The sequence below is a fragment of the Panthera tigris genome, chromosome C1, assembly GCF_018350195.1.
Source record: "Panthera tigris isolate Pti1 chromosome C1, P.tigris_Pti1_mat1.1, whole genome shotgun sequence".
NCBI classification, from domain to species: domain Eukaryota; kingdom Metazoa; phylum Chordata; class Mammalia; order Carnivora; family Felidae; genus Panthera; species Panthera tigris.
The window spans coordinates 193198898-193212618 of record NC_056667.1 but is presented as its reverse complement, the minus strand read 5'-3'; the positions used below and the strand labels follow the sequence as shown (position 1 = coordinate 193212618).

The window sequence follows — 13721 nt, the reverse complement described above, 5'->3', positions numbered from 1 at the left end:
ATTCTATAACTAGTATTTTTTAGTATTAAGATATCAATCAATATGAACTAAATTATTTTCCTTAAGACTCATAGCATAACATAACACAGTCCACTAAACTAGAAAGCCTTTTAACAAAAACAGAAATGGAAAGCAGTCTTGCAAGATTGTCACATTGCTAATTTAGTCAGATTTAGACCGCATAAAGGGTAGTGAACTACTTTTGGGACTACACGAATCTCGCCACCTTATTTTGTGAGAGACATCTTGAGGGCAGTGATGTTGCTTCCAGTTTAGCCCAGATGTGTTTCTGCAGCATAGACAAGACATACTTGGTCACTTGTATCATACACTTTATACAAATTGGCCTATCATATTAAAGCATAGCTACACTAGAAGTATAAAAATATTCTCTTTTATTCTGAAGAATATCAGTCTTTGGATGAGTAAAATGTTGCCTCCATCATAGATCTATACAATGGATTTTACTATAGAGGCAGATAATGGCCAAGGTGACACCATAGAGATTTTTAAAATTCTTAGGATTTGTTCTCAGATACATGTCGTCACTAATCCTACAGAAATATACTGATTACTTATCAACATTCAGAAAAGAAGACCAAAGTAATGTCAAGTTCTGCCTCTCATAAAAGAAAGAAAATAGTTATCTATTTGAATCAAGGCATCAAGCAATCACAACTACAGATCAACATTCCTAAATATCTTTCTAAAATATTTCCTGTGTATTAGGCTTTCTTAATTGAATAGCATGTATATATTATGGCTTAGCTGAGAGAGGGTGGAAATGATGTTCTTTCTGAAGATATGTGATTTCCTCATGAAAACCATTACTTTTTCTCCAGAGATAGTATGTGGCTGGAGACACAGCCTCTTGTTAAGAACGGAAGAGACAAAGTCCTCTGGAATTTCTAGATGATATTTACTTGAGCCATAATTATCTTTTATTTTACTTACTAATTTTTTAAGTTTATTTATTTATTTTGTTGGAGAGGGAGAGTGCATGTGGGCTAGTAGAAGAGGGGCAGAGAGAGAGGGAGAAAGAGAATCCCAAGCAGGCTCATGCTATCCGCACAGAGTCTGACACGGAGCTTGATCTCACAAACCATGAGCTCATGACCTGAGACAAGGTCAAGAGTCAGACACTTAACGACTGAGCCACCCAGGTGCTCGAGCCATAATTACCTTTTAAGTGCAAGATGAGCTATGTACTGACAAGAAAGCAGAACTAAACCAGACATTTCAATCTTCTCTTCAATGCAGGCTACATAAGCCTAGACTAAATTGTTTGGATGTGCAATAGTTTTTAAAAAATGATCAAACACTACATATTCAGTATAAACTTCTGGATGTTGTCCTGAGATTATCATCCAGATTCTTCTTGTCAATCCTGTAAACAGTGAACTTGGTCTTAGTCCAGGCCCTCTTGCAACTATCATCTGAAATGTTTTGTTAAAATGAACAATGATTGGGGCGCCTGGGTGGCGCAGTCGGTTAAGCGTCTGACTTCAGCCAGGTCACGATCTCGCGGTCTGTGAGTTCGAGCCCCGCGTCAGGCTCTGGGCTGATGGCTCGGAGCCTGGAGCCTGTTTCCGATTCTGTGTCTCCCTCTCTCTCTGCCCCTCCCCCGTTCATGCTCTGTCTCTCTCTGTACCAAAAATAAATAAAAAACGTTGAAAAAAAAATTAAAAAAAAAAAAAAAAGAACAATGATTGAGTCCTACATGCTCTCATCAAAAACCCAAGTACCAGGCATAACATATCAGTAAACGACACTTATGTGGTCTCATGGAGATTAAAGCTCATTTTGGGCTGTGAGGATCCGTCTAAAGGTGCTTTAGCTCATCTGTGTCTGAAGGATGCTTAGGAGATCCAGGGCAGTTTGGAGATGTCTTCTGGTGGGTCTTCACTAGGTTCTGTGATTGCTGGATAGTCCTCAAGTGGTCTTAAGGCCAGACCCAATTCTATTCTCCATTCAATTATCCAAAGGCATTCTAGGATAGTCTAGACTCCTGTGAACTTGAGGGAATCTTTGGGGGCCAATGTTCACTTGGTAGGCTGAAATACTGATATCAGAATTTGGTATTTTGTTAGCAGCTAAGTCAAGAATATTTGCTCTGATGTGATAAAGGATGAGAAAGTGCAAAATGATGAAAAAAATTGCAAAAAAATCATTGGTATGAAAGTGGAAAAGAAGACAATAAGTTTTCTTTATTATTTAATTATGCTCAATATTACACCCAGCCATCCTTTTACACTTTAAGACTAGAAAGATGAAGTCATCTTGGCATTGCTTAACTAACAACAGTCTTTAACATATAATCAGGGAGTCTGAATTTCAAACCACTGGGGAAAGGCAAGAGGAAGAGGTATTATTGTCTTCATCAGATAATGTCACCAATTCCATAACCATTTAGGAATTTTATTTAGGTAGTAGTACACATACACAACAAGCTTGTATGGTATACAACACACGTATGCACAAAATGGTGTTGAAGAGGAGTGTACAGGAATCTCTTTGTCTATGGTGGGACTCACTTCTAATTTTAGCAAAGAAGTACAGTACAGCAGACATTCACACTTCTAAAAATCTGAATTGTTTAATATTTAAAATTCATGTTAAAAACTATAATCAAATAATTCACTATTTTAATGATTTGGGAAGCATTTCATGTTCAATTTTATTTGGTCCATTTTTTTTTTAATCTCCAAGAGCAATAACAAAATGCAAAACCTGAGTGAACCTCTTCTGGGTCAGTAATTTTCCACAATTTTCTCAGAGAGGCCTAATACTAACCTTTGTATAATAGTAAGAGTCAAAGACTACAAATCATTGGATGTTCTGTATTGGCTGCAACTCCTTGTGTCTGTCTATGGTCTTCTCTTTTTGGTTCTTGCCCTCTCTTTGTGTGGCTTTATGCACATGCGTTACATCCATGCACAGGGAATCAGGGAAAAGGAGCAGTGGGGAGACATGGGAAGGTGGTAAGAATATGAAAGAGGAAAGAGAAATATTAAGTGCTCCTAAAGCAAAGATTCTTACAAGCAGGGGTTCTTGTAGTAAAGGGAGTCTCCTTACTGTCATCTAAAAAGTCTTCCTCCTCATCCTCCTTTCTCAGTCTCCTCTTGGTTTCCTCATCATAAATGAGACCCAGAAGGTTGGCGGGGCTTTCACTTTCCCCATGGCACAGCTCATTCAACCGGATGCCAATTGCCTAGCATGGGAGAAAAAGAGTGAAACAGCACAAAGCATGTCAGACTGAAAAATAGGCTTTCACATTACAGAGGCCATAAGCAACTGTTAATGGGAAGGTATATATCATCTAGTAGGGCATATTAAACAAAGAGATTGACACTGATACATAAGCCTCCTCTATATGCCAATGTGCTGTACTCACCACGTTTCTTTATGTAGAAACCCAGGGGTGGATGGCATTGACACTATCTCCAAGGTCATTTAGTCTGAAGACTTGTAGGAACTGGAACAAAACCTTTGTGTTCTCATACAAATTTTTTTTTCTGAATATATTTCCACTTACTTGAAGGACATTTATTTCATAGGTCTCATATAAGGGAGTGCAAAGTTGTTTTTAATGGAGGATTTTGTTGTAGTAAAAAAATAAGAACTCTCAGTTCCTCAGAGTGCTTCTGATTATGCTATTTTATGAGAATGCCACTGCCATGCTAATGAGTTTGGAGGTTGGCAAGAATTCTAGTACAGCAATTTTATTTATATCTGGCATTATGTACAAAGTAATGTCTTTTTTATAGACTTTGTTCTCCCACTCCATGATAGTCTATGAATGAGTAAGAGACACTAACTATTCCTTTGGTAGAGTATCCAACATCAACATGGAACCAATACCTGCTATCTGTTCTTCTGAATCATCATGCACCATTGTCTGATTTGCCAAAAGGAATTTTCCACAAGAAGAGACAAAATACACCACCTCTATCTAATTCTTTTTATGTTCCAATTACAAACTGTGTACAATAAAAGACACGTGCTTAGGAAGGAGAGTCAAAAGCTAAAATGAGCACTGAACTTGGGGTTTGACAGTCTATGCATTCGTAGGTATAAATTCCAACTAATTTTCTTCTTCCTTCTGGTATTACTTCTTTCAAATATTCAGAAAGGTTGCTAAATTCTGGGCATGCAAGAAATTAGACAAAGTACTAGAAATTGATGAGGATACGTCCAAAACTCTTTAAATAAAAACGCAAGTCGTTTGAATGTCTTGACTATCTGGAAAGAAAAAGCTCTCCTTAAACTCTGGAATTAAGTAACAAGTAACAAAAACTATATCAATGAGAAGGAAAGCATTGTAAAAAGGTGTCATGGCATCCTAAAAGTTTAGTCACTAACCTGAAAAGTTTTAAGCAAACAAAGAAAAACATTAAAAATAAAAACTACTACCTCAACAAAAAGCCTTGTCCTGATGCCACTATTTGGAGATCCTCTCTAAAGAGGAGACATGCAATTATGGGTCTGGAATGGAGCCAACAAACTTAATGGTGAAATTCAAAGGGGGAAAAATCTATATGGATCTTTCCAGGATGTTGACACTAAACAATTTAAGTTAAATCCACAATTCAGAAAGCTTAAAGAGTTGCTCAGAAAATGAACTTGCCTTGGATAACACTAAATGTCTAGATAATAATTTAGAGCTCTTTGTCTCTTCCAAGGCTAGAAAAATGCCTTAGGGATAGGTTTGTTCCTTTTTTTTTTTTTCATCAAATATTTATTAAGTGAAGTAATTTGTTAGGTAGTACATAAAACATAGAGTTGAATAAATTGTTACAGTATGCCAGTATCTTTGCTGAATGTGCCCTAGTAGATTACAAGCCTTCATCTAGAAGGGTCACTGTTTGGCAACTTGGAAGGTGAGGGAGGTTGAAAGACTTGCTGAAGGTTGTTCAGCAAGCCGTGGTCTGAGATCCAAGCATAGGGTATCTGTCTTTTGCTTTTCCCCTCAAGGAGCTTACAATCTCCTGGGGAGGCAACAACACATCAAAATAACACATTAACTGATGAAAGAGACAAAAAGTATTTTATTAGTTCAGGAGATGGACAGATTAGATTCAGTTCAGAGAATCATACAGTGTCTCTTTTCTGTAGATTGCTGTAGATGCTGAAGAATTGGTGTTTGGGCTAATGGAGAAGAAGAGGAGTGGATACTCCAGGTAGGGAGTTCCAAAAGATCTGTCAAGGAAGTGCACGGATCTGTTCAGAGACTGACAAGTAAGCCACTTGGCTGAAGCACAATTTTGTGAGAGAGAAACATGTGCAGGAAGGCTGGGAGGGTAGATTGGGCCTAGATCTATAGTTCTTGAAGCTGAACCTCATTTTGTATTCTGAAGAGTGATGAAAGGCAATGTGTGAATGGGGGAGAACCCTTACTCATTTGAGAGACTCTGTGTTTACTGCCTAGAAATGCACAAACCATGTATCCTGCTTTCAGAAATTAATGTAATAACTTATTATTACTGAACACCTGTTAGACACAAAGGATTGAGATAAATGTTCTTTTAGATACATTAGGTCATTTGACTTCATCATCCATAATCTTGCTGTAGTTTGAATAAAGGCTGTGGAGAGAGCAGTGATGTCAGGCTAAGCAATTTGGGTTTTATCCCAAGGGAAAAGGAAGGCCACTGAAGCATTGTAAGTTGGTAAGAAACACAATCTGATTTGCATTTTAGCCTAATCACTGTGAGAGCAGTTTGGAGAATGAATTAGAGAGGGTAAATCTGGAAGCTGGGAGATAAGTATGAATGTTCTGCTTTCAGATGGGCTCTGCCATTTGGAGATCATTTTGTTGGCAGTGTGTAGGATGGGTCAGATGAGGGGAGATTGTGGGAAGAAGACCAAATCAGAAAATATTTTAGCCATCCAGATGAAAAAGAACAAAGATGTGACCTAAAAGGACATCAGTGACATGGAAGAGATGGAATCAATAAGGGAAGGAAGGATGGAATATGTTCAAAGTCTGTCGTCTTAGATAAATGGTGTTACCATTTATAAGAATAGAAAGTTCAGGAAAGGTTGCAGATGAGGGTGTATTTATATTGGAAGAAGAGTTTTATTTTGGTCAGATTGTGTTTCAGGGTATTGAGTGAATGCTTCCAGAGTACAGTTGGTAATGCTGGCCTGGGATCTGACCAGTGCTATGGATAGAGAAGTCTATGCTACTGGCATATAGGTTACAGTTAAAAATACAGGAATAAATGTACTCCCGGGGGAGGTTATGCAGAAAAAAACTATAATAAATTCTGGGAATGTCTATATTTATAGCGGGGAAGGAGGTAGGGGACCACGGAAGGAGACAGGAAATAATGTCTAACTTCATAGATTTATTGAGAACATTAAATGAATTAAGTTTATCTTCCCCTAAGATGTTTTTTTCAGTGCATGGTACATAACAGATACTCAATAAATTGTCTCCCAAACAAACAAACAAACAAACAAAAACATAGAACTTCTTCACTTCACCCAAGCACCTGAATTTTTATATAAGAAAATCGTAAGCTCACGTCTCCCCATTGGTAGAAGAGCTTGGCAGCATTCCACTGTAGCTTCTGGTTCCGTTTGTTGCCCACAATGGGAGAGCGTCCCCTGGAAAGGCCTTTCTTCGTGATATTCACGTGATGCCCTTTCATCCACTCTGGCCAGTTGCCGCGGTTGCAGCGGTGAACAAAACGGGCACATTCCAGAAACAGAGCTGCTCTGGCTACCACAGGAGCTTCCTGAGGATGGTTGTGGAGGAAAGAATGATGTCGGATTAGTGAGCAATAGGTCGACCTTAAAGGGAATTACTAAGTACTCTTAGTTTATTTTAGTCTCCATGTCTTGATTTAGGTTAGTCATATTTCCCAGACTGCAGACTGGTAGTAGCATGGTTAACAGTAGTGGGAATTCTGGAAAATGAATCCTTGAAGGCAAATTTGCATACTGAAGAATTAGACATTTTAAGTAGATTTCTGTGTTTAGCTTTCCCCTTTTGAAGAATCTCAAGTAATTTCATGACTTTATCATTGCATATTTAAGAGGCAGCTGGGATTTGCATAGGACAGTGAGATAATGTTCAAAGGAGTTTTTTAATATGAAGCTTTTGTTAAACCTAAAATTTTAACCCGAAGCAAACAAATATTCAATTTCTAGAACTAGTCTTATGTTAATCAAGGGAGTCAATAGTGATCTTGTTCCAACAATAATATATCTATAACCATCCACACACTCCAAAGAAGTACAACTGTTCCTGCGCATTTTGGCTAGTAAGAAAAGGAAGTGCTTATTAGATTTTGTTGAGTTAGTCTTTTGTCCCCCTTACTTTGTGATGAATAACAGATAAGATTCTGCTTAAATGGGCATGGTTTCAATTGAAAATGTTTGACAAAGAGGAAATTATTCAATTGATAAATGAAAAACAGAGCATTTCTTCAAAAAAACAGAAATATGGTTCCATCTTGTCATGTCAAGATGTGCTTAAAAAAAAAGAAAAGAAGAAACAACTTTCAGTTAATACCAAGAAACTATTAAGGATCATCTACCTACTGAAATCTTCACAAGCTAAAATAAATAAAATAAATAAATAAATAAATAAATAAATAAATAAATAAAGGAACATTCCCATAGAAGGTCAACAGGTAACAAAAAGTACATACATCAACAATATGTACACTTAACTTGAGCCAGTTTAAAAAAAATACATCACAATACTGGCCATCAACTCAGAGTTACCTAATAGCCATAAGCTGATTAGTAACCAACGCTTTTCAACATTTCAAACAATAATATTCTTAATAATTCATTAATCCACAATATTAAAATAGGGGCTAATATATAGAGAGTATCAATTACATGTTGATTAGCTTTTATGAGTTGTCATTCTGAATAATAATAACAAACCTCTAGACTAGAAATAATATCCTCATTTCAATGTTTTTAAAAATGAGGCATAATTTTTCTACGATCATACAGCTGGGAAGAGGTGAACACAGGATTCAATACCAGGCCTTTCTAATGTACAAATTGTTGCTAGTTCCTCTTTGGTACCTGCATTGTCTTAATATATACACAGATAAATCTTGACAAAGATGATTTCTAGAATGTGTGTAGAAAGTCATTTTTTTTTAAATGGGGCATTAAAGTCATGTAATGTTACTCTCTAAAACACAAATATATGATCATATCATTTTCCTATTTAAAATTTATTATAGGCTCCATCCATCTCAATCATAACACGAATAAAGATACTCAACCTTTGTTATCTGGTTCATCTCCCTTTCTATCTCTGTATAAAGTACTCTATGGTCTAACTATATCGAACAGGTTACAGTCCCTTAACTATGACATCTTACACCTTTTCACATGTTGTTTCCATGATTTGTGGAGCTGTTAAGCCTTTTTCCCATCTTGTAAATTCCCACTTTTACTAATAAGTTTAGTTACTTCCTCTAAGAAGCCTTCCTTAATGTCTCTCCTCTTAGGCAGAGTTGGTTACTTCATTCTTTGAATACCACAGTATCTCAAACACACTGAATGATTCTAGTAAGTTAGCCCTTTAAGCATTTTCTCATTGTCCACAACTTAAAGGAAGCCATCAAGAATTCTGATAAGAAATATATTTATGTAGGAACTTAATATCACAAAGCATATGATGCATCACTACTACATGCAAAGTTAACCTATGTGGAAAGGTAGAGTACCAGATGAACATTAATGGTGAGAACCTATCATTTAAAAAAAAAAGTGGACACTAATGATGAAAATCTATCATCCACTGCATTGGTGCCAAGATTTGGTAGTAGGTCACAGGAATAGAAAGACGAGATTGAGAGGGTCAAATGATTTTCTGCGTTAAACCTATCAGTATTGGGGTACCATAACATACAGATTAAACGTCTATGCTCTTTTCTTGTATTAAATATTTATTTTACTACATATCTCAGATATGTATATGTATATACATATCTCAGATATGTCATATTTCCAGACACAGAAAGGCTTGAACATCTGTCTGTAAAAATGGCAGTCTGGAAGGCAAGGTGAGTCATGTGAATTTGTTGTCAACCCATCAAATTTTGACACATTCCCAATATAAAGCAATGGGATTCATTGCTTAATGACAGGAAGACAGAACCACTGTTAGGGTGGCATTATGTTGTAAACCCTGGCTCCTACAGAATTACCAAGGTCAAAAATTAGCCTAACTCAAATGTATGGGGCAGAGGATCTTTTTGTTGCCCTTAACTATTAGATGACACTGAAAAGATTAATAATAGATGAATGAAAAATCCAAATTGTGCTTTGTGGTTTTTCCTATGTACATTGGCTTGCCTTATTCAGAAGAAAGCTTAGAAAGCTCAGGGCATTTGGAATGAAAAGCAATTCTGACTTTCTGTTCACAAAAACTAGTTATAATAAAACTCAGATAATACCAGTTATCTGCCCTAGGAAATCCTAATCTAAAGTTTGGAAATGGAATCGAGATCATTGTGAAAATAATTCCCATTAACTATACAGCACAACATGAAAAGGAGGGTTGATTATTATCTGATGAATTTGATCCATGTTAACTGTAAAAGTAGGTAACTTTTAGAAATGTCACTATCTGCATTAAGGGATGAGGACATAGAGTAACTCAAACATTGCCTTTTTATTATAATCCTCATCAACCTGGTGGATGAAAGCAGACTTGAAATACTATAGTCAAGATGACACTGAATAATACCACTTTCTGGGGGGTATTGTAGTATATATCTTACTATACAGACAATTGAAGAAGTTGTTGAGGACTCTACAAAGCTAAGGACTCTACTGTGCATCCTGGTAGAAGATACTTAGCATTAAGTACTGACTTCACAACGTGTATGAAAGAGCTTTCAAGGCATTTTAGGTGGGGTGTGGCTATAGGGAATTATTTTCCTTATAAATTCCTTTCAGAGTATAGTTTAGAAAGTATTGATTTTAGGGGCAGAGTTCTAGAATACCTTGGACAAAAAGAATTCTTCCTGGACATAGAGAAGAGTCAATTTTTCCTCTTTTTGATGGAGCTTACCTCTTACAGTTCAGCGCAATCTGAAGAAGCAGCAAAAAATGGAGACATGACAGAATGGATAGGGATGGACTCACATCACACAGAACAACAGCACAAATGGAGAAAAATGAATCAGAAGAACGCTGCATGGATGAAAACCACAGAGTATCAGAGCATAGTCAAAAGTGAACATCTAAACAAAATTTGATACCATTGGTATACCACAGAGAATTTTTACTGGTGGTCCTGAAAGAAAAGTAGGCGTATTTAAATTTCTGTCTTATTAGCATGTCTGCTAGATTACCTTTTTATGTTTTGTAATGCCAAAGAGTGGCTTCAATTCAATTGTTGCATAACCTTATAGTCCTAGACAAGGCAGGAATCAATTTTAACTGGGAAGATTAGATTAACCTAAAATATTCAGTGAAATCTTATGGAATTTATAAGTTTGAAGGTCAAAAATAGTTGAATACTAACAATTTCACATGGTTCACTCTTATATAAGGTGTTCTCTGCAATGACTACAAAGCTATTTAGTTAGAGCTACAAAATGTCATAAGAATGTCATTATGCAGCACGGATTTCTCTAACATCCTATGACTAGAAAACTTCAAGGGTTGGCTGCTTCTCCTTGACTTCCTTTGTCACTTTTCCTGCATTTTATAAGATCATTATGTATATTGAATGTTTCCTTTATGAAAGTGAAGGAGAGAATTGGAACACTAATTCAAGCAGCTGTGCTTTATTTTGCCTGGGGACTTAGAAAATATTGTTACCAAGATACGATGGTTAATTGAAGGTTATAATTGCAATACATTTCTTTCCCTGAAGGACTATATCTAAACTTATTATGTGATAAGAAACCTAACTGATTCTGAAAACTCATATAAAAAACACTGGACAGGAACTAACTGTTTTAAAAGACTGAATATTTTATGTTGGCCCCTGGGGAATTACATAATATTTTTATGCCTTACAATAAAATATAAAGCTCTTGCTGGCATAGGGTACCTATTTATTTAAAACCAATGGGAATAAGCAGTTATTGTGGGTCCTAATGTGCATTGGAACCTCGTTTGCTAGAGGATATGTGCTTGTGAGTCAGTATTTATTACTTAGCCTATATTGAATTCTCTGCCTGACTGAGATCATTAAGTAACTGACAGGCTGTCTCTGCCCTTGCTCATTTCCACAGTAGCTGTGGGCAACTGAAATCATTTGGTTATCAGGCTAGAGGCAGGCATTATATTTTAGTACATGGTCTAGATGGCTAGTCATTTTAACAGTTACTCATATCACACTAAAATTTTGGGTATTATAAAAACTAAATAAAGTCTTCTGTTTCTGACAATCTGATGGATTACGTGTAGAAACAAACTTCCTTTGGTTTAGACTTCTAAAAATACTGGATAAAATATCCCCCAAAGTTTTCATTTTGTCTTTCTTTTGTTTCTAACATGAGATAATAGACTGCTGGAGAGAAGAAATTACAAGAAAGTATTATTTTGGGTGGGGGAAAGAGAGGGGTGAGAGCAAGCATAGGAATAATTACCCTGAAGGTTTCTACTGACCGTGGAGAGGCCAGACCCTGGGTTTTCAATGGGCCATGAGTTAAATGTCTGGGCCCAAGCAGAGTGGGAGGTCAGTTCATTCATTCCTACATAAAGCCGAGATCCCAGGTGTGACTTATGTTCAGTGAATGAATAAGAAAAAGGTCTACCCCGCAGAAGTAGGTTTGCCTGAAAAGACTTGGCTCTGGCTCTGGGTAAAACAGAAATAAACAAGTCAACAAACAAAAAACAAAACAAAAAAGATTCTTTTATGAGAACTCCTAATCAAAATCCCACGTTTTTGTATAAGTTTGGACTAGAATGGGTATGACTTCCATGCTCCTTGACCACTAAAAATATCATTTAAAAATAATCTTAGGTTAGTGCTGCTTCCATGCCTAAGAAAGGAAATGGAAATCCTCTCTGGAGGAATATTTTACATCAGTACTTCTCAAATCTTCAGACTTAAGTGTGAATAAGAGTCACTGGGGAATATAGACAAAAATAGATTTTTTTGGTCCCATCCCAAACATTCTGATTCAGGAGATATATTGAGGGCCTGAAAATTTGCATTTCAAACATGTGCACAGATGATGCTGATATTGCTGATCTGCTAAATAACACTGCTTTTAATACAGGTCTTAAAGAATTCTCACAGATAAAATCTCAAGAAGTTAAGTTCACATAACAAATACATTTAAAAATCTACCGTGAGTAAGAGCAGAAACAACAAAGTATAGAATCAAACTCACAAAGACAGGAGTTATTGGAATTGTACGGTATCAGATACATCTAAAGATTAATGTGGATATTGAAATGTATGATGAAGAAATAGGTTATCAAAGTTGACCTGGTAGTTTTAAAACAAGGATCAAATAAAACTTCTACAAATAAAAAGTAGTACTCGAAATTTCAAACTCAATGTATAGATTAAAAGACAGATTAGATCAAGTGTTCTCAACTTTAGCACTATCACCATTTGGGCCAGATAATTCTTTCTTTATGGAGGGTGCACTATGTATTAGGAGATGTTTGTCAGCATTTTTGTTATCTACCCACGAGATTCGAGTAGCGACCACCAGGTTGTGACAATAAAAAATTCTTCCAGACATTGTCAAGTGTCCCTTGTTGGGTAAAATTTCTTGCGGCTTAGAACCATGGGACTAGACAAAGTTGAAAAGAGAAAATGTGAAATGGAAGACATATCTCAGCAATGTACTCAGGATATAGATTGAAAGAAACAAAGAAATGAAAAATATGAAAGAGAAATTGTCAAAAACAGAGGATAAAACAATAAGATCTATCATATACCTTTTTAATTCATAGAACTAAAGATTAGATAAAATGTGAAAGATAGAAGTTTTGAAGAGATAATAATTGAACAATTTGCAGAACATATATAATATGCCAAGTACATGATTCAGGGGCTTTATGAACCTAAAGTAAGAAAAATGAGCCAGAAACATCTTAGTGAAACTGCAAAATATCAACAATAAAAAGAAAGTGTTAAAAGCAATTAAGGGAGACAGATTATATTATGCATGTTACTATAAATGAATGTTGATAAAGTCAGAAAAGAATGGGGTAAGAACTTTGAGGTACAGAAAGAAAATGTTAGCTTGTAATTATAATTCCAGCAAAAGTATCTTTCATTTTTTTTTTTAACGTTTATTTATTTTTGAGACAGAGAGAGACAGAGCATGAACAGGGGAGAGTCAGAGAAAGAGGGAGACACAGAATCTGAAACAGGCTCCAGGCTCTGAGCGGTCAGCACAGAGCCCGATGCGGAGCTCGAACCCACAGACCGCGAGATCATGACCTGAGCCGAAGTCGGGCGCTTAACCGACTGAGCCACCCAGGCGCCCCAAAAGTATCTTTCAAGAATGAGATCAAAATAAATACATTTTCAAGTAAATTGTAGTTGTGAGAGCTACTGCCAATTGATCATCACTAAAGAAACTTCTGAAAGGTCACCTTCAAAGAACATGGATCCTAGGGAGAATGTATGAGATTCAAGGAGAAATGGGGAGCAGAGAATATGCTAAGCTTTTGGGTAAATTCAAAAATAATTTTCCTGAAAATCAATAAAAATATTGTCTGCTTTGTCAATGTTGAAACAAAAACAAGCTGGAACT

The 13721-nt window shown here is 36.3% G+C and overlaps 1 protein-coding gene across 3 annotated transcripts in view; it reads right to left on the bottom strand.

Annotated features, from left to right (window-relative positions):
* The window catches only part of UNC80 (unc-80 homolog, NALCN channel complex subunit), a 223592-nt gene that overhangs the window by 121966 nt on the left and 87905 nt on the right, over nucleotides 1-13721 (bottom strand). For all 3 annotated transcript variants that reach the window (XM_007086070.3, XM_042997540.1, XM_007086071.3), the window contains exons 23-24: nucleotides 6531-6743; nucleotides 3076-3211 (exon numbers count right to left, since the gene is read on the bottom strand). In XM_007086070.3, coding sequence (XP_007086132.2) covers nucleotides 3076-3211; nucleotides 6531-6743 — 349 coding nt within the window. The remainder of the gene's footprint in view (nucleotides 1-3075; nucleotides 3212-6530; nucleotides 6744-13721) is intronic.